Source organism: Cyanistes caeruleus, chromosome 8 (assembly GCF_971803275.1).
Source record: "Cyanistes caeruleus chromosome 8, bCyaCae1.hap1.1, whole genome shotgun sequence".
In the NCBI taxonomy this organism is placed as follows: Eukaryota; Metazoa; Chordata; class Aves; order Passeriformes; family Paridae; genus Cyanistes; species Cyanistes caeruleus.
This window is the reverse complement of record NC_141708.1, coordinates 18,607,726-18,628,192: the sequence shown is the minus strand read 5'-3', so window position 1 is coordinate 18,628,192 and position 20,467 is coordinate 18,607,726. Positions and strand designations below refer to the sequence as shown.

The 20,467-nt window shown below is 41.1% G+C and overlaps 1 protein-coding gene across 9 annotated transcripts in view; it reads right to left on the bottom strand.

Moving 5' to 3' along the window:
- The window catches only part of LOC111931127 (WASH complex subunit 2-like), a 36,821-nt gene that overhangs the window by 4,296 nt on the left and 12,058 nt on the right, over nt 1–20,467 (bottom strand). For 5 of the 9 annotated variants that reach the window (XR_015289885.1, XR_015289886.1, XR_015289884.1 and 2 more), the window contains 14 exons: nt 18,844–19,014; nt 18,131–18,249; nt 16,287–16,379; nt 15,676–15,780; nt 14,630–14,746; nt 13,036–13,199; nt 12,489–12,603; nt 11,557–11,742; nt 10,354–10,536; nt 7,930–8,058; nt 7,624–7,719; nt 5,401–5,517; nt 2,887–3,099; nt 549–1,148 (listed from right to left, as the gene is read on the bottom strand). Coding sequence is in view for 4 of the 9 variants with exons in the window: in XM_086899911.1 (XP_086756037.1) it covers nt 549–1,148; nt 2,887–3,099; nt 5,401–5,517; nt 7,624–7,719; nt 7,930–8,058; nt 10,354–10,536; nt 11,557–11,742; nt 12,489–12,603; nt 13,036–13,199; nt 14,630–14,746; nt 15,676–15,780; nt 16,287–16,379; nt 18,131–18,249; nt 18,844–19,014 (2,408 nt within the window). In the remaining 5 variants the exon portion in view is untranslated. Of the gene's footprint in view, nt 1–548; nt 1,149–2,886; nt 3,100–3,784; nt 3,848–5,400; nt 5,518–7,623; nt 7,720–7,929; nt 8,059–10,353; nt 10,537–11,556; nt 11,743–12,488; nt 12,604–13,035; nt 13,200–14,629; nt 14,747–15,675; nt 15,781–16,286; nt 16,380–18,130; nt 18,250–18,843; nt 19,015–20,467 lie in introns of all 9 variants that reach the window. The other 4 variants (XR_015289883.1, XR_015289882.1, XM_086899913.1 and 1 more) reach the window with 1 other exon arrangement.

Below are 20,467 nucleotides of genomic sequence, written 5' to 3'. Positions count from 1 at the left end.
CGTCAAGAGAATAGTTAAATTATTTGTGCATAGCAGCTGAGATGTTTAAAAGACTTGGGTTACCTCAGCTTATCAGACAAAGGTTGAACTCTGTGATCTGAGAAGTCTTTGCCAACCTAACTAGCAAGAAGTTAAGTGCCTTAGTGGATTGTACACAGGGCAAGTACAGCACACAGAAGCCTGTATAAAGTAACCAGCCCACCAATTTTATTCTGTTGTTTAGCTGTTGGGAATTGAACAGACAGATAAGAACCAGGTAAGAAACAAATTTATTTGGTTATTATTCTGAAAAAGGTATGTTGTCACAGCACCTTCAGTGTATGCCTGCTCTGTGTTAAGGCTCCACCTTTTACACCACTGCTGCTAGATAGGAGCTGAACAACCAAAGAGTTTCTATATTCCAGCAGCAGAGCAGGATTGAGAGTTTACTTCACTCCCTTATCCTGCATACCCCATCCTATTCAGCAGCCTTCATTAAGCCTAAGTTAGAGGGGTCTGCATATGGCCCTGGGGAACAAAAAAAACAATGTGGCAGGTTCAGCCATTACCTCAAAGATATCTTGCGTAGTAGGGTCAACTGCTTTGTGCACAGCAGATTTCAATTCCTTTTTTCCAGTTTTCTGAGAGGTGAAGAGAGAATCTTCCTCTTCCTCCAAAAAAGGTATAGGGCTGCTTTTTGTAGAAGATTTTTGTTGTACAGGCTGGAAGAGATCATTGCTGTCCTGATCACCCAGATCAGGCTTTTTCTCCCTGCCCTTGATGGGTTTGTTAGCCACACTGTCTGGCATTCCCTCCTTCAACTTTGATTGTGCAGCTGGTCTGGATGTTGTGCTGCTTGCAAAAAGGTCTTCAGATTCAAACAGATCATCCCCATTTTCTGTGGATTCTGGAAGGAGTTTGTTTGTCCCAGCAGACAAAACACTGCTGTGAGGTGGTAGTGACAAGCTAGAGAGAAAGTCATTTTCCTTGGACTCTGCTTCAGCAGCAAGAGGCTCCTTTATGTTCACTACTGCTGATGTCTGTTTTGGTAGAGAGAATTGTGACTCTTTAGTAGTGTCCACCTCCTCCCTCACTTCAGCCTCTCGGGCAGCCAGACGGCGCGCCATTCTGCTGGGGGGTCTGCGCTTCCCCGGAACCCTGATCCTGGTCTGCAAGGAAGGAGGAAAAACAAAGAAGGATCATACATAAGGAAAAAGCCCCACAGGACATTCAAGCTTGGAGCAGTTTGGAGCAAGATTCTGAAATATAACCCAGGATATCTGATTTGCTGCCCTTAGTCATTCTACATGGTGGAACTGGTACACAGAAGCAACAGCATTCGCAAATAGAATCACAGCAGGTCAGCTAGCCACTCTAGCCCCTTGGCTTTAGACAATACCTTAGTCACCCTGTTATGAACTTTTACAGTGCAGTTCAAGCCATGAGTAATTACTTTTTTCACGCAATTTCATTTTATGCATAGCCTATTGCAGTTAATTGCTGCTTTTAAGGAAGCCTCCTGCAAGTTTCCATTACAGTCTCTCCCCTATCCCACTTGGACAGGAGTAATTACAGGGGTAGGAAATTGATCACTACAACCTCTTCTTCCCTTTTGTTAATTGCTTCATGTCCATGTTCTTTGAAAGGGTAGGCAGAATGCTGGGTGGGTTGCTTTGTTCTAGTTGTTGGAAAAAAGTGCATTTGATTGGATATATTTACACTCAAAAGGTTGAAGAAGCAAAGATATGCCAAAATTACAACATCTAACCTGAGCCACAAAAAGCATTCTCTGTATCGTTACCAAGATGCTTCTTCTCAGATTACTTACAGTAAAAAAACATGCATCATCACTACACTAAAATGAACAGTCAAGGTTGATAATATGCAGCTACAGGCACTCTATTCTTTGCAAGCCTATCTATTTAAAAGTATCACAAAAGAGAGCTTTGTCTGTTGGAACACGCTGCTATTGGAAACAACTATGCCTACATAGTAATGCACCAGGCTGATGTAAAAAGCTTCCAACCCATTTGTCACTAAGGGGTCATGTCAACCATTGTGGTGACAGCTGCTGCATCTTGCCAAGTCATCTCTGCTGCTCATCTAGTAATGAACAGCCTCATCAGCATTAGAAGAGTTAAAGAAATAATTAAAGTTGAGATTTTAAGTTATCTTACTCAAATTGCTACTCTCAGGAAACCCTACAAGCTTATAAAATCACAAGCACTTAGATGACCTTAACTACATAGCTGACACTTCCATTTTTTTAAAGAACCACTAAGTCTTTAATTAGCCTATGCCTTTTGTAGTCCATAAAGTAGAAAGTATGAGTGAAAAACAAGTGAGTCAGGAGGCAGAGATCTGCCACATCAAAAGCTTAACACTTCTTTTTGTTGTCCTTAGTGTGAAAACAAAAGTTTTCTTTGAAAAAGAATTGAAAGTTACAGTTCAGGACAACATGACATTTTTATTCACAAAGAAGGTAAAGGTTAACCTACAGCAGTGATGTGTTCCGGATAGCTTGTCAAAGCAGCTGCCTGTACCCTGTCTTATAGTTAGCCTAGCAAGATGTCTTTTTAGTATTTTTTAGGTTGGTGTCTCCTGGGATAGAACAAGATGTTATGCTAACATACCTTCAACCAATAGGGAAATCCAGTATTTGGTAAACATACACATGTACTTTAGAAGGCACCAGGTATATGCATAAGCCTCTTACTGAGCTAAGTATAGCTGCTAAGCCAGACTTTCTCTTTAGTGCTTCATGGAAGTGAGAGGGGATTAGATTTTCACACTCCCATTTAGATTCAGATAAACCACACTGTTAGCAGAACTTGCATACCAAAACAAACTGCACGAGGACAGAATGTTTTTAATCCCCCTTCCTCCTACCCTAAATACCAAGGTTACCTTATTGGCGTTGTGCAAGGTGTCTGCTTGCATGGGCTGATCAAAGCTTACACCGAGTTCTTCATTGCTTCCCGCAGCAGAGAAGGCTTCACTGTTCTGTACCTCCTGGGGCTCATGTAATGGAGTGTCCAGCACTGGTAAGGGAGACTTGACATTGGAGACCTTAGGCATTGCACCAGGTAGTAAGGCTGAAGGGTTAATAGCTAAGTTAGCCTACAAAACAGAGACAATAAAAACACACACACAAAAAGAGATCACATTACTACTGCTCCAGAGCAAGCATGTCTCCAGAGGAGCAGCAAGAACGAGTGTATCAGGGTATTCAAGTTCTACTTCTGAAGTGCCTGGCTGTTCTCAGACCTAAGAACTTGTGTATCTCCCACAAGCTCTGTCTCACTGGAACTGGAGTGGTCAACACTATTATTCTGTGTAAGAGCTTCAGGAACAGCAGGGTCAAGTTATGCCAGGCCAAACACCTAGGTAGTTCAATATTCTGTCTGAGGAGGCAATAGTTCTGACTTCAAATGGTATTGATATAGACAGTTATTAGTCGTTTTGTATCAGAAGAGGGACATAACCATAGTCCCCACTAAGAATTTCTAAACATACTTAATACTGCTAAGAACAACAGCAGTTCAAAGAAGAGCCCACCCTCTGCCCCAATATATGAGTATATAGTGCTGCTTAGAGTCAGGACTGAAACAGAAGGAGGAAATAATATTAAACATGCAATACAGAAAAAGCAATCAAAAATATGCCATCTGAAAAAAATAATAATGTTGCAAGAATAAGGAAGGAAGCAAAAAGATTTTGGTTCAGGGAAAGCCATCAGTGAGGCAAGGAAGATTTTATTATTTTTATTTTTTTTGAAAGTTAAAGTGCAAGTAAAGTTAATTACTTGTAACTTTCCAATCCGAGATGAAGGCTCTTTGGTTTTAATGGGAACAGGACCTGTCGATTTCTGCACAAAATTACATTGGATTAAACAAGTTAACAAGTTGTTATCAACCACACCATAGTTTTCATTTTAATACATGTATAGAAAGCAGCTAATTGCTTACCAATTTCTTCTTGTTATCATCACATTCTATTACTAGAGCTATAGTCACTAAGTTTTCAGTGCCAGTTTCCCACATGCTGTGGCCCCATCTTTATTATCACATTTCATTCATTTGTCCTTCTACCCAATATTATACTTTGCCATGGTAACTGAACAACATCCATCTTCTCCAGGCCACTGCCACCACTAGTCAAATCAAACCAGGGCAGCTATCTTTTCTCTCCTTGCTTATTCTGTCCCCTAAAATCCTCTGAAGCCATATTGCCAGGCAACAATCTAACTTCTCTCTTTGTGACTGGCTGTAACAGGGCTACAGACTTCAATCAAGTCCACACAGAAGCTAAGAGGGCTTCAAAATGGTTCCATTCAGACTTCACGGGAAATAGCTTCAGAGAAGTGAGTGTTCCTCTAAAAAAACAAGCCAGCAGTGCTAGAAAGAAGACTAAGCCAAAAGAGCAAGAGCAGCTGTTTGATCTGAAGACTTGGGTCAATTCTAGGACTCAAGGAATGAATCAGATTAGCTAAGGTGCACTTCCCAGGACTTGCTCTCCAGAAGTTTGTCTGCATGGTTCTGTGAGCTAGGTAATACTGCTGTTGGTATGACTGGGCAGTCAGGGCTCCTTCAGCTAGGTTGAAGTAACTGAGGATTTGCAAGGGTTAGGACACTAATTTGAAGGGCTTGATAGCATGGCAGAGGAATCCTAGTACCTGAGGAGATTGTTTTCTACTTAATTGCATGTGGTATTCAGCTTAACCTCAGACAGGCTGAAGCCATTCCTATAGCAGGCTGTCAGTAGCTACAAAAACCAGGATGGTGAGCTTGGTTCAACACTTTACAAAAAGGGAAGAGATGCTAATGACTAACCCTACACACATGTTCTCTGTTCTTCAGCCCAGGCGAGAAAAAACAACTCCCACTCCCTACAACAAAAAGCTAATCTCCTACACGTGAAAATCCATCAAGCAGTTCTCGCGAGGCACAGGCCAGAATTCTGGTCCAGATCACCTCTCTCAGAGACTCTTGATTCTGCAAGATTAAGGACAAGAGTCTTGTTAAGACGCCAGTATAAGAGTCTCAGCTGAAACAGATTTGTAGAGCATGCCTTGATCTCCTTTCTGAGAAAAGCTACCTTTAAAGATCACATTCACCCCAACAGATACTAGCACTTCAGAGAAGCTGCAATTCATTTCAGTACAACTGGACCTAGGGTGTAGCTCTTCATTGCCATTTCACTTTTTAAAGTGTGTGTACAATGAATAAAGCATCAATAACATTTAAACTTCTTGCTAGTAACAGTGCATCTGCTGATGAGCAGAGAAGTTTGGCCATGCATTGCTGCCTGGCAGCCAGTGAATCCAGGCATTAGTTTTCATCTTTCCAAGACACTTAAAACAGGATGATACATCTCCTTTTTCTTTGCATGCTGTTCAAGGCATAAGATTTAAGTACTTGCCTCTGTAGTTGCTGCCTTCAGAGTTTCATCTTGCTTGGCACTTAAAGCATTTTCTAGGTTATTCCTCACTGAGGAAGGGCCAACACTGGTCTGAAGAGTTTTCTTCTCGGCCATTTTCTGAAAGCATTATGGGCACAAGTCAACATGAATGGGGTAAAAAACATGGTGCACGGATCTAAAAAAAACCAAACCCAAACCCCCAAAAGAACACAAGCAGAAAGTTTTAAAATCTTGCTTTTAACTCAACAGAAAACTAGCCACATCTTTTGATCCTGCTGTGTATAGCTGTATTATGTTTGCATGGCTAGGTTTTGGTAGTGGTGGTGAGGGGGCTATAGGGGTGGCTTTTGTGAGAAACTGATAGAAGCTTTCTCCATGTCTAACAGTGCCAATCCCTGGTGGCTCCAAAGATGGATGTACTGCTGGCCAAGGCTGAGCCAATCAGGAACAGTGGTAACTCCTCTGTCATAATATAGTTAAGAAAAAAAAAAGTTATTGCACAGATGTAATTGCAGCCAGAAAAGAGTGGGGTTAGAACATGGGAAAGGAACAGCCCTGCAGACACCAAGGTCAGTGCAGAAGGAGGGACAGGAGGTGCTCCAGGCACCAGAGTGGAGATTGCCCTGCAGCCTGTGGTGAAGACCATAGTGAGGCAGCTGTATTCCTGTAGTCCATGGAGATCCACAGGGGTGCAGAGATTCACTCAGAGCCTGTGGAGACCCGGCCAGAGCAGGTGAGGAGGCTGTGAACCCATGGGAGGCCTGGGTCCTGGCAGGAACCTGTAAAACTGTGGGAGAGGAGTCCATACTGGGGCAGGTTTCCTGGTAGGACTTGTAACCCTGTGGGGGACCCAGGTCAGCACAGGCTATCCCAAAAGGGCTGCACCCCATGGAAGATTGACCCACGTTGCAGCAGTTTGTGGAAAACCATTGCCCGTGGGATGGACTTAGGTTGGGGAAGTTCACAGAGAGCTGTCTCCCGTAGGAAGGACCCCATGCTGGAACAGGGGAAGGACTCCCTTCTCTGAGCAGTGGCACAAACAAGGTGTGATGAACTGACCATTTCCCATCTCCCTGCACCTCTGGGGCAGGGAGGTAGAGCTGGAAAGGAGATGGATGGGGGAAAGGTGTTTTTAAGGTCTTATTTTACTTCTCATTATTCCACTGTGATTTTGCTAGAAATAATTGCAATTAATATCTCTAATTCAATTCTGTTTTGCCTATGTCAGTATTTTGTGAGTGATCTCTCCCAGTCCTTATCTTAACTCATTTATATAAAACATAACTTTGTTATATTTTCTCTCCCCTGTTCATCTGCAGAGGGGAGTGAGAGAGGTGCTTTGGTGAGTGTCTGGCATCCTGCCACAGTCAACTCACTACAACAGGCATTGGCTTATGGCTCTGCAAAGCAAGGGCCTTCATTCCTCCATTCAAACTTTCAAATGCATGTATATTTTCTCACCAACAAAAGAGCAGATAAAATTAAAACACAACTCTAAGAAACAGTGTTATTTTTTTTGTTTTCAAGCACCCAGGCTCCATATATAGTCTCCCAAGCACTAATTACTTGAGACCACCCTGTCCAGAGTCCTCAAAGAAACTGTTTCCAGGAACTATTGCCAGTTTTCTTCCAGCTATTTACATTAATACAGACGAAAGTAAAAGTTAGTTTCAATTTAATTAAGATAACTACATTTAAAAATAGCAGTTTAGAATGTATGTTAGGACTTTTACCTCAGACCACCTGTAACAGAGTCTAGCTCATTACTGCAGCTACTCACCCTTTAAGAGCAACTGAGTGACCATAAGGGTTTTAATACTGTATCATTACCTGAGATCAAACCAACCTGCAGAAACTTGAGTTAAACAACTCATAGAGCCTGGCTCAGCAGTCATGCATAAAGCACAGGGAAGCAATATTAGCAAGTTAAGCAATTAAACAAAACAAACTCTACTACTCTGATTTTTGCACAGGTGGGTTCTCTTACAACTAAGCTGGTCCCAGTGGTACACAAAAATAGAATCCAATTCTCTCATCGCAACGTTGGGAGACCCAAGGCATTTGTTTGCTCCCTATGTCTTCACAGTCACAATGACCATTTCTGTTCTCTCAAAAAGATTTGAAAAGTCATTTTCTTATGGGTATACAAATGGAGAAAATCCCTTCTATACACTTATTTCCAATCTCTTTTATATAAGCCATTTGCAATAGAGAAACAGGTACCGGAATGTTTGTTTTAGCAGTACTGAAGAGGTCATCCTCATCATCATCCCCAAAAAGCCCTCCTCCAGATGATGGCTTCAGGATACGGTTTGCAGACTAAAGAAACAAAAAATAAAGAAAAGATGTGTCACAGATCCAAAGCACAGCTTTTTCAGCCCACGATGCCAGAATATAACTGACATTAGCATTTGGCCCTCCCTGGAAATCAGTGACTTCTAAGCTGTGTCCAAACAAGGAACACCAGTACACTGAACACTTCAAAGACTGTTTTTAAATAGGAGGTTCAGAGGAGAGCTTTGAACTCACCATTGACTTCTTGGCGCTGGCAAAGAGGTCAACGTCTGGGTCATTGTCCTTCTGAAGTTTGTGACTGAAGAGAAGCTCTTCGTCTTGAAAGACCCCAGTGCTTTTGGGTCGAGTACTTTTCTCAGAAACCTATAAGGAGAGGAGAAAGGCCCACACAGTGAGAAAATCCATCTGTAAGGAGGTTATTTGCCTCATGATAAGGCAGGTTACAATTCCTCCGAGGCTACACTACAGGTCTGTAGTGGTTACAAAAATACAACTTTAACTGCTGGTTATGTTTCATGTTGACCAAATTTGCAAAACGTACAATGTAAATATTTTTATTTATAGTTCAATTTAATGAGAAGACATTCACCACAATATATGTGTCTGCTGATCTAAGATCCAGCTGCTACTATTTAGTTGTGAAGCTTCCTTCAAAGGGAAAAAAAAGTTTTCAGTATGCTATCATGACTGTAAGGTTTATATTCCAACTTTTATGCCTCAAAAATTTCAGCTAAGGATGTAGGACACAGTAGTGAAAAGAAGAGAATCTCTTAGTTATCTTTCCAAGCAGCATTTTCAAAGAAGAATAAAAAAAAGAAATTTTTTTTTTTTTATTTAACAAAAGGCCTGTAAAGCTACTATTGTTGCTAGACTCCCTGTTCTTCTGTGAAAGCAAGTAAACACCTATAAGGAAGAATGGAACACCCTGGCTTTGGCAAGAACTTGTACTTTCAAGTTTGCTGCTCTGGGGAAGATTGAAGTTACATGTATCACCCTATAAGCCCTCCATTACCTGCCAAAGTAATGAGTATCAGCTTCTGGAACACCATAACAATGCCTTTGTATGGGCGTGGTCATTGTAGGCACCCAGGTCTGGCTTGCAAAGGCAAAGGCCCCACTCAGATGTCCAGGAAAAGCCCATATCTATGTTTCACCACTCATCTGTCTCTATTAAAACAGCTCAAATAAAAGGATGCCTCTTCAGAGCATGACTGAATGTCCAGTAACATGACAGCAGACACAAAATCCAGCCAGCAAGAGTGGTCATCATAAGAATAAAGCCTGATTCTTCCCATTCCTATTCAAGTCTCCAGGAACCATGAAGGGCTGCCTAAATTTAATTTCCAGTACATCATTTTTCATCCAAACACCCTCTCCTGTGATTTTTATTACTGTAATTTCTTTATTATATTCTCAGTGGTGCTCTCCGTGCAGAGAGACCAAAAGCCATTTTTAGAGCACTAGAACTGCTGTTTATGCCAGATATGTGAAAACCTAATGTACATCTAAATTATCCACAAACATGTATTAAGTTGAAACAAGCAAGAAAAGTAGTAGCACCTTTCAGATTTGCCTATCAAAAATGTTAAGTTCATAAATTACCATTCCGATTTTTACATTTCAGCACCTTAAACATTTTGTGACTAGTATATGCTGACAGATGAGAACTTTGAAGAAAAGATTTGAATCAATTTCTATCTTTCCAAATTCGTAGCACAGATATGGCTTGTTTCTATCATTTCCCAGTGTGCTCCCACAAAAAACCAAACACAGTATGCATTCACAAGTAGTAAACAAGGACCCAAGTTAACAATCCATTTTAACTCAGAAGCTACTCTAAACAGTAATTTTTCTTCAACTATTTTATTCCGTTCCAATGGCTTCTAAATAAAGTGTACATAGCCTTTAGGACTGCCAGCTTACTTTACACAGTCACACTAAGATGACAAAACCTTGTTGTGCACTGTAGTGCAGAGTATGTATCTTTTGACATTACTTCAAACTGATAGAAGAAATTTCAGTACATTTGCATCAAGTAGAAACAAGAATACTGCCATAGATTCAAGGATATTGCTGCTGAAAATTCCAAGTCCACCTCTTGATGGTATACACTATATCAGAAAAGCCAGACTAACAATGTGGTAGCTGGAAGCTTTTTTAAAAAATAAACACACGTACTTGAAAAACAGAAGTAGATATAGGATAAAGATAATTATTGCTGAATCTAAGTCTGAAGGCATATATCCAGCAAGCAAACTGTAACAATGTAAAAAAAAAAAATTAAAGGGATAAACCACAAGGCTTGAAACTCCACATCCTTTTACTTCCTAGTATCTTTGACCTTGAGGAGTAGCTGAAGAATCAGTTCCGTAAAGCAAAACTCAAGTAGCTGCAACTAAAACATCTGTATAGAATTTCTTTTCAAATTAGCATACAGCAAAATGCTTTCAAGTTAGTGGGACAGGAAAAATTACAAAAGGATTCAGGATCACAAGGAAGAGCAGGAATAAATGCTCACCCAAGAATCTGGAAGGTTAGCAACTGAGAAACATCAGCCTGCATGACATGAACAGAGGGAAAGGTAAAAACAAAACCTTGCCTAGAAAAGCAGAGATAGAAATATCATTTCCCAGTGTTCAAGAACTTCCTTACACTCACCACACCAATTCCTTTCTGTGCATTTTTTATGCCATCATCATCTTCCAGTCTCTCCTCTTCTTCCTCCTCAAATAAGCTTAACACTTTCTTAGCTTGGCTCTTCACATCTTTCTCCAGAGCTGGTGGTGATGTTGCAAACAGATCTGAACTGCCAGCTGGCTCTGAAGATATTACTGCAAAAGGCTCCACCAAAGAAGAAAAACAAAGCAACACATCAGCCTGTTATTTATTTCAGGTTTGCCCAAAAACCCTGCTAAGCTTTCTTGGTTAAAAGAAACTGACCAGCAATGGTCAGAGTTCTGCAATCATTACCAAGCAGGCAACTGCATTCAATTAATTTTTCCCAAGCAGACAGAATATCAATATGCAGGTTAGCAAGAAACAATTGATAAAGAAAAGAACACACATTTCAGCTCTGAAATGAAGACAAATTTCCTCCTGTACCCTACTCTGTGGCACTGTCGATAAGCAGCTTCCTGCATAAGGTTTTCTCCTCATCTCTGTCAGGTTGCATGCACACCACAAGGCTGCCACTATCTCTTAGTTACCTAGCTCATACCACTTGGGACACTTTAGAGTGAAAAGCACTACCAGAATCTTAAATGTGCTCAGGAAAAGTGAGAAGAGAAAGAACTACAATGGAAATTCATCAGATGCTAACTCCTCAACAATCATTCAGTAAGACTGTGCCCAAGGCCAGTTCTGCTGAAGCTTCTGCAATAATACACTCAATACTCATCAATACCATTCTCTAACAGTATTGCCCAGCAGAAATTCACAATTATGAAGGCCATAATAACACTTACCACTTCATAAATCATCACACATTATGGTGAAACATATCACTGAGCTTGAAGAAAAAATCTATATATTAATACAGATTATGTTTTAAGGGAAAGTTCTGTTCATATAAATGAAGATTACCCAACCCACTCTGGAGGGAAAACTGAAGCAGATTCTGCCTACCTCCTTCCCACACAAAAAACCCCAACCTCTCTTAAGGATATCAGTTAGGAAACAACTTTTAAATGCCATTTAATCAATTTGCTGTTTGACTGACAAGTGATTTTGCTAAATGGAGAGAGAATTACTCTTTGCTCCAATCCCGAAAAATACTTCTGTGCCAGAGCAGCACTGTTTGATTGCAGCTTTTTTAAGCTGAATCTTTACCAAACTTCAGATTAATGTAAGAAAATCTCTCACTTTTTCCTTTGTCTGCTGCCCTGCAACATCTGTTCCTCGAGGCACAGGAGCTGCTCCAGGCTCTTCTGAACACCACAATGTATCTTCTACCTGGTTAGACTTCACTGTTCTATCTGGTAGATCTTCCTTTTCCTCCTTTTCTTCTTCGTTAAAGGTAGGTAGTGCTTGTGCTGGCTTTACTTTCTCCTGCAAAATTAGGAAAATGCTGGTGACACAGAATTGATGGTTATATATAAAAAACATATGCTGCTGTGGGATAGTAGAGTCTCAGTTTGCTTACTGCAGAGGTCTAGGACACTGGCAACATACTTGACTTCTCCTATTTTCCTCCCATGGCACATTCTGGTTTGTGACTTTTAATTTTCAGTATTATGACTTTTTGAATCTGGTTGAAGAGTGCCAGGAAGCACAGGTACAGGACTAACCGCTACAGACACAGCTTTATTAAATCCTTGTATCTCCTACCCTCAATTCCAAAGCACAACCAGACAGGCAGTACATCATGGGCTAAGCTTGTAAGACAGAGGATGGCAAGAGCACACAATAGGGAGCGCCAGTAAGAAACCTGTTTACACATCTGAACCACCTTGGGTAGGGCAACACGAAAGGTGAACCCTGGCTACTGAGCCAGCAGTAAGCCATTTTTTCATTTTAGTGTTATTTCATGGCTGAGAGCTTTCAAAACATCCTTAGGAAGGGCTTTTAGCATAAACCAAACAAATTTAGGGTAAGTGGTCAAGAAAATTTTGAAGTCTCTATTAGGCTAATAGTAGTAAGAGTGTACATGTAAGAGTTCAGTCTTCCCTATTCCCATTCCCAATCTGCTAGAGTTACCGTTGTGTAAAACGAGTTAGACTTATATTCAGTATCTAACAACAAAGATAGATCGTAAAAAGACTAAGGGTTACATGTTAGTTTTAGAAAGGAGTTACCACTGCAGCCTTAGCAGCTGAAGGAAGTAGCATTGATTGGGAGCTGAAGAATGATTCTCCATTAAAATCATCATCATCTTCAAATAACAATGATGGCTTCTGTGGCTTTCTTTGGCTGCAGTGAGAGAGAGAAGAAAGTGGAAGATTCAGTGGCCCTGCGCTGCATCTGTTTAAAAGTGTCACTTAGGACCATCATTTGCAGCAACTGTTCCCAGATACAGCACTTGCCTTCCTCACTGTCCCAAGTCTAACACCCTCTTTATTGTCTGTAAAGCTTTCTGCAGAAGAGGAGATAAGAAAAGGTCAAGATGATTTTACACCACTGGCATAGAAATGGAAAGGCCATTTCAGTGGTGACAAGCAGAATGACCCACCATAGATAGGAAAGAGCCCAGCCCCTTCCTACCCACACATCCCTACTTCCTTCTCAGCAACAGTACCAGGAGCCAACACTTGCAATACGCCTCAGTCCATCTGCTTTTGAAAGGACTGCTGGGTTGTTTTGAATAAATGCCTCCCCACTCCCCTCCCCTCCCAGGCCTGTCACCTCTCTTTAGTGATTGCAAATAAATCCTCCTCATCCTCTTCCTCAAAGAGGTTTGCTGTCTTCACATCTTTAGCCTGACTGACAGTGCTGGCTGGTTTTGCAGGGTCTTCTTTTTGGCCATCTTCAGGAGGAAGTTTAGCTGGCTTGGAGACATTCCAATGTTCCTTAAAAAGAAGGAACAAGTTTTCTTTTGTCTTGGTCAAAGCCACTTTGCAATCTTGTCTGTAAGGAACACTTCATCATCTTGGCAGTCCTTTAATCTCTTCTAGTTTACTTAGCTGCTTGCATTTTAGCCACTGTAATCTGACATTGCTCAGGCTTTGCAGAGGGCCTGGTCACCTTTTGGCACAATATTAAACCAGCAAAATACGGTACACACACTTTGTTACAGCTGCTCTTGACAACTGAGGTCAGTGTCAACTGCAGTGTCACAAGAGTAGGGTCACTCAGTAGAACCTGACTGGAGCCACTTGAATAGTTAACAAGATGGTTGTATGGGAAAAAACAAGAAAAAAAAGAAAAAACCCACTACATATATACCCAAGACACCTCATTACTAGAGTGCTCAATGTTGCTCTTACTTCCTTCATAGTACTTCTCCCCAGGCACCCACCTCCTCCCACAGCTACCATTTATTCAAGCCTACGTACTAAATAAGATAATTTTGCCTTGTTTGTTTTGCTATTTGCAGCATTTCAAGTGGTTTTCCCCAGTTTCCCACCTTTGTTTGTCCTCTTTGTGAAAGGGACCACAGGCATGACAAAGTTTGAACTTGGTTTATTCTACATTAAGATAAAAATGCATCTAAAGATATTACTGTTGTCTACTAAACAAACAATTACAAGGACAAGTAATAAAGTCTATGCAACAGAGTAATTTTGAGAGGTAGTAGGACTAAGAAGAGTCTGGATCCTATTCATATGAGCTAATGCAGAAGTTTCCAGACAAGTTCTTAATTTTTAAGTTTTTAATTTACTTTGGTGTGTCTGGCTTTCATTTAAGATGAAGGACAATACCTAGACCAACCCTAGAAGAGGACTGCTCTATGGGAAGCTTTATTATTTATGCATCATTTTCTCATCCCTAGATTAAAAAAACTGAAACAGCCAAACAAAGAAAAAAACCACCAAAACTTAAGCAATTAAAAATTCTGATAAACAAAACTACATACATAAGAAACCCACCTCAAAACTAAGAAAACCTCAATACATATCTATCTAGAACTGCTAAACTTTCCTTACAGAATTTAAAGCAGTAAGAACAAACTTATTTTTCCCTTTCAGTGTTTTTAAATCAGATTTTTTGGCAGCAGTCTCCATTTGCTATCAAAATTTCTATAAATTACATTGAAAAATACTGATTTTCTCTTTCACATGACTTCTACTACCCAGATCCTGTGAAAATTTGGATCAAGGATCAGCCTCCTTAGCTGCAAGCAAGTCAAAGGATTGGGGTAGGCATGGCATGTGGACACAGCAGAGCTGATCTGTGGTTCCCTTCTCAAAAGTTTTATGCTTTGCTCAGCATCAAGCCTAGTAACCAAAGGGTTACCAAGTAGCCAAGGCACTTTCAAGCAAATCTCACTCCTTAGTACCTCCTCATCACTGCTGAACAATAAGCTGGAAGCTTTCTTCAGAGGCCCTGACTGCTTTGCTCTCTCTTCTGGGGGCTTTTCCTGGTGTTTCTTGGCAGGTCCCACACCAAAGAGATCCTTAAAACAAAATAAAATATAATATTATAAAAAAAATCAAAAGCCAAAGCCACAATGAGAAGCTCATTGAGAAACGATCAGCACATAAGATACTGTTGCCATCCACTTCTCATATAAGTAGGATAAAGAAATGGTATTTTTTGAAGACAATTTCAAGTTTAACACTATATTCTGGTATAAGGAATTCTACATATACAGCATTTGATAGAACAGAAGCATGTAAGTACATAACCTGGTTCTGGCCCATGGATTCTCCACCATAAGACATGACCAGCAGCCAGAAACCACGGCTCATCAATTTTGTAGCACAGCAGCCAACACAATGGGGCACTATTTCTAACACATATAATGAAATGGAAAATGAATCCTATTCTGAGGACAGGCATTAAGTGAGCTGAACAAGTACCATTGGGTAAAAAGATTGAAAAAAACCCATACTACTTCAAATTTTTTAAGGTTTCTTGTACAAACGTGTGCTCTGACCTCTGTTTCCATACTAGCAGTCACAATTCTTACACACTGAAGAGTGGGAAAAAAGGAACTCTACAGCCACCACAAGAGAAGAAAGAAGTCATCCATGTGACAGGTATCACAGGTTTAGGATAAAACAGCTTATTGAAGCCCATATTTGTTCTATTGATCAGTGTTCTCTATTCCTATCAATCAGAGGGATAACATCCTTTATGTTTAGGTTCAGAGGTGAAATGCACCGATCGCAAACTACTTAAAAGACCTCAAGAACTTGCAAGACTCCCCACTCCCACTCTCCTCCACAGTGGTATCCACATGCTCATAACAGCTGCACAATACAAGATCAATTTAGTGCTCCATTTGCAAGCCCAGTGTTGTAAATTTCTGAATAATTCCTGCTGCATTTGCAACAGCCTGTCCAGGTGGGCTCCCACACACAGGCAGGAAGTGGTACTTACCTCTTCATCATCATCAAACAAGGAAAGTGGAGCTTTTGTCATGGACTTGCTGGTGGGGAGAGATGTAACTTTTGACTTCACAGGTATACTTGATGAAAACAAATCCTGTGCAAACCAAATAAATGTTACTTTGCAAAGCAAGGCTACATGTTTAAGAACTCTAAAGGGGACATTCATGTTTTTCCTTATGCAAAAAGATGTTTAGAATGCCTATGAAGTAGTGGATGCCTTATCTGATATATCAATCACTTGCAACTCCACAGGGATTTTCCTCATCTCTGCAGGTTAATTGCTAGCTGAAAGCCAAAATGAAACATATGTAGACTTTAATGATTCTTGCTCTTCATCTGCTGCTCCTTCCTGTCTTCAGGCTTTTAATTTGTGCGTGTGTATACCAGTAATGTTTAACTCCCTGAAGAGGGGGAAAACAATCACAGAGCTTTCACTCTTGGAGCAAGAAGGAACTTTCAGAACAGCTGGGAGTATGTGCATGGATATCAGATTTCCCAGTCCAACAAAATGCATAAGGAGTCCCCAGATATGAGTGGACTGAAGTCAGGATGACTGAGATCCCAAGGATTTCTGTAGGGATTTCTCAAAGAAATACTCACTTCAGAATCCTCCTCATCAGAGAAAAGGCCCCTCTGTTTTCTTGGAGGTGTTTCAGATAAAGGCTTGAAGTCCTCACCTGAAGATGGTTGACTCTTTAGGACAAACAAAACACTGTATCAGTACCCACTCAGATTCAGAAAGGGCTGGCACATCTATTATACCTTTTTCTGCAGTAGCCATGAGGGGGCGTGGCCAGGACCCAAAAGTTATTTTATGACACCTCATGTCATTGCTGGGGACAGGGGGAAGGGAGTCTCTTCCAGGGAGAAGTGCTCTCTCTGAGTCAGCTCAGCATGGCAGAAGCAGCAGAATCATTTGCCTCTTTTTTGTACCTTCTGTCATTAGTATTGCTGCTGTTGTGCTTGCTTTCTTATCTCATTGCTGTTTTAAGGAAATTGATTTTATCTCAACCCCTCACCTTTACCTTTTGTGCCTCCAATTCTCTTCTTTAGCCCTCCCCAGGGAGAGAGGGATAGCAGGACCGAGCAACAACATGGTTACAGTGGGGGCACTAAACCGGGAAGTACCTTAGCTAAACCATGACAGACCCCTGCTAAGAGGCATGCTGATGGCAAAATCCCAGCAGCTGAAGGGACAGAACCCAGCCTTGACTCCTGTGGGCTGAAGTCCACAACTTAAGTGCTATGCACAAGTGACTTGCTGGTCTTACTTCAGGCCTACTTTGCCACACCATGCTTCTCAGCAGCAACTCAGGCCAGGCCTTGTGAGCTAAAGGAAAATGTTTCTTTTAAAAAGCTTTGTTTCATAAAGCAGTTTGTGCCAGCAATCATTTCCTGCATTATTACAGTACAGCCCCAGCCTGCCACCAGCTATACTGCCATTAAACTTAGAATGATCCCAGACCCAAGCACTACTGTCATAAAGCCTGGAGTATAAAACAGCCCTCTCTTCCTGATTGAGCACCAGGGGTGCTCCTCTCCTGCAGGAAAGCCAAGTGCTGGGAGATCCCTCCCATCACTGTTCCCACTTCAGTGACCATGGATACTCTTGCACTGCAGCAGAAATAGAAGCTGGCTTTGGCCCCGGTGCTCAGGTGCTTCTCATAGGACAACATGGAGACAACAGCAATTTGCATTAGACATCCCCAGTACTGTACTCAGTCCAGAGGGGAGAAGAGTCACTGCCGCTAATTATGGTCAAATACTCATTGCACAGAAAGTATAAATGAGTATATACAGTATCTACTACAGAAACAAAGAGCTTTACTACTTTCCTCAAGGCACTGTTCTGAAAGTGGAGCGGCTATTAGGAGGTTCCTGTAACCCTCTACGTATGTGCTCAGCATCACATTCAAGCTTTGTACAACTTAGAGAACAACTGAGAAAAACAGTTTTCTAAACACTCCAAGTTTTGTGTATGCTTAAGTAGAACTGTGACACACATTGTCCTCTCCCATAATACACACAAGCTATGGGTTACCAGTTAAGTTTGTGTCAGTGGCTGCTGTAAGAGCAGACAGTATCTGCAGCACAGAACTATGACACCAAAGGTTCATAACTCAGGCTGATTTAATTTCAGCCATGAAATTCATAAACAATTTTTATTATCAGAGACTTCTCATTTTGCTCCCATTTCAATCCTGTCTTAATAATATTCTTTCAATCACTGCCCACATAAATACAAACCTCAAACAGACCCAAAGTTTAAAAGGAAAAAGGCATTTAAGGACCACTGAAGCACTAAATTATGGAAGATCCTATGAAGCTAGTCCTATTTCATAAATGTGTCACTTTCATAGTATTGAATATGGGAAGACTACTTCAACTGTACCAGAAACTTTTCCCCAAAACCTCAGCCATATAATCCATTTATATACCATTACCTTTTTCTCCGTGATTGCCTCCCTATGGCTTTTTCCTTTAGTTGTGCCAGCAACCACAGGTTTCTCCTTGAATAAGTCACCATCTTCATCATCATCAAATAGGTCAGCTGTGGACTTCACTACATAAAGAGACAAAACAAACAGGGAATGAGGAACACAGAACAAGATAACAGTCTCAAAAGATACCATACTGTTTAACAATGACCAGCATCAGGAGTCTTCGAGAGAAAAAGCCAGACAAGTTCTCAAAGTGAAACACCACTTACCTGAAACCACTGGTGACAGAACATGCATTCAAGCAGCTGAGTCAGCTGGCACCTCTAAAGGCACTATTTTGTACTGGCTTAGTGTAGGTCTAGACCCTGCTAATAAGGAATGCTGGGCACAAAGATTCAAGGCTGTGTGAATAAAGCCTATACCAATTCCCTAATTTGAGTCTAGATACTGCCCTAGTGGTAGAAGGAGCATGTTTAGAGAGAAAAGTCAGTGGAGAGCATGTACAAACAAACTAGTCCCACACTGCTCTGATGAGAAGAAATACCCATGACAAAAATCCCTCTACAATGGAACACCAAAAACCAACCAAAACCACAACCCTTCAAAACCCAAGCAGAAGTGATGAAGGTTTGAATTTTATAATTCATGGGTTCCTACCAGTCTGAAGTTTGATGACCCTCAGTGTTTAATCTTTCACCACAAATGTTTAGAGGTACCTGGATCTGGAGGCTTTTTACTTGCGTCCACAAAGAAGTCATCATCATCATCATCATCATTATCAAACAGAACAACTTTCCCAGGTTGTTTAGGAGTTTTTTCTGTGCTCTGTGCTGCAGATTTATTGTCTTTTTCCCCAATTACAGTGGAATTAAACACATCACTTCCTCCTGCAAGTCAGATGGGGGCAAAATAAAAATCAAAATAACATTGCCAGAGTTACCAAAAAGCTGAACTTATGCCATAGTAAGTGACATCAGGTACAGTTTCCATCTCAGCAACTTTTAAGGCGCTCCTGCAACAGTGCCACATCAAAAGCATTAGCTAGACACATTCTGATAAAGCCAAGTCACAGACAGCCCCTCACTCTCACTGCAGTCACTTCTTCCTCAAACCTGCTCATCTTCCCTAGGAACAGCAGCCAGGCTCTGTGTTGAAGCTAGAAGACTCAGCAGTCCCACACTGTTGCCCTATGGATTTCCCAAACCAGAATCCTACTCTACTAACTAGTACACCACACCACTGTGGCCCATTAAAAGAGAGGGTGCTTGGGGAGAGGGAAGGACAGGTGACTGAGCTCTTCCCAGGGGCCCCACCTGGCACGTGAGCCCACCAGCCACACGTGGTACGAGGCTGGGTTTGGCCACGAGATCCCTGTGCACGCCAGATGTGGCGGTGATGAATTAGAGCCAGCCAGAGCAACTGTTCCTTCTGCATCTGCCGTGGAAATGTCCAGCCTCAGTGCTACGTGCATGATCATCTGCTAACACTCCTAATGGTCCAAGACTATCTTTCTGCTTCTCAAGTCTAGATGCTTGGAAATGAGACAGAGGTGGGAAGATACTTGAAAGTTTGGCAGAAAGTAGAACTGCTATTTGGTTAAGTCAGCAGACTGCAAAAATTTTGATTATCAGCAGGTTCTTATTAAAAAAAACATGAATTATGGAATTATAAAGTGCCTCAAGATTGACAGGAATACAGCCACAAAATTTGGTCATGTATTAAAGATTAATGAGTTCCTAAACAAATTGTTCACTGGAATAGCGAAGGAGCCTCAATCTTGTCTTTTCTCTGGTGACTTAAGCCTTTCTACAAGTTATTGAGAGGGAGCAGCTGAAGACTCATTGCTTATACAACAGTATTTCCAAGAAAAAAGAAAGGATAAAAAAATCCCCCACATCAACATGCTGTTTTAAACTGCTATTGAGTTTAACAATTATGTAGAAGTCCCGTTGTTGACACATATCTTTGACCCTGGAGTAAAGTCTGTATTTGCGCACCTCCTACTCTAAAAATTATGCTAACTGAAGGCTCAGTTAACTGACACCAGTCTTAAAACAGGCTTTTATTAAGAAAGACCAAAACTTAAAATTCAGGTACCTCAATCAAGTGAGGAGCCTGCACACTGACAGTAATCTTTGTCAGGAAATTCAAAAAGACTGGTGACGTATTTCTTTTCCTTGATCAGCTTGGATTCCGATACAAAATAGAGATCTTAGTACAATTCTTTTTTACTTCGAGCTCCAAGTTATAGATCTGGTTCTTCTCCATATATGCAGTGAATGAAAACTAGAAAAACAAGATTGGCCTAAACATAGGAACTTGATGTTTAAACTGTTTTTC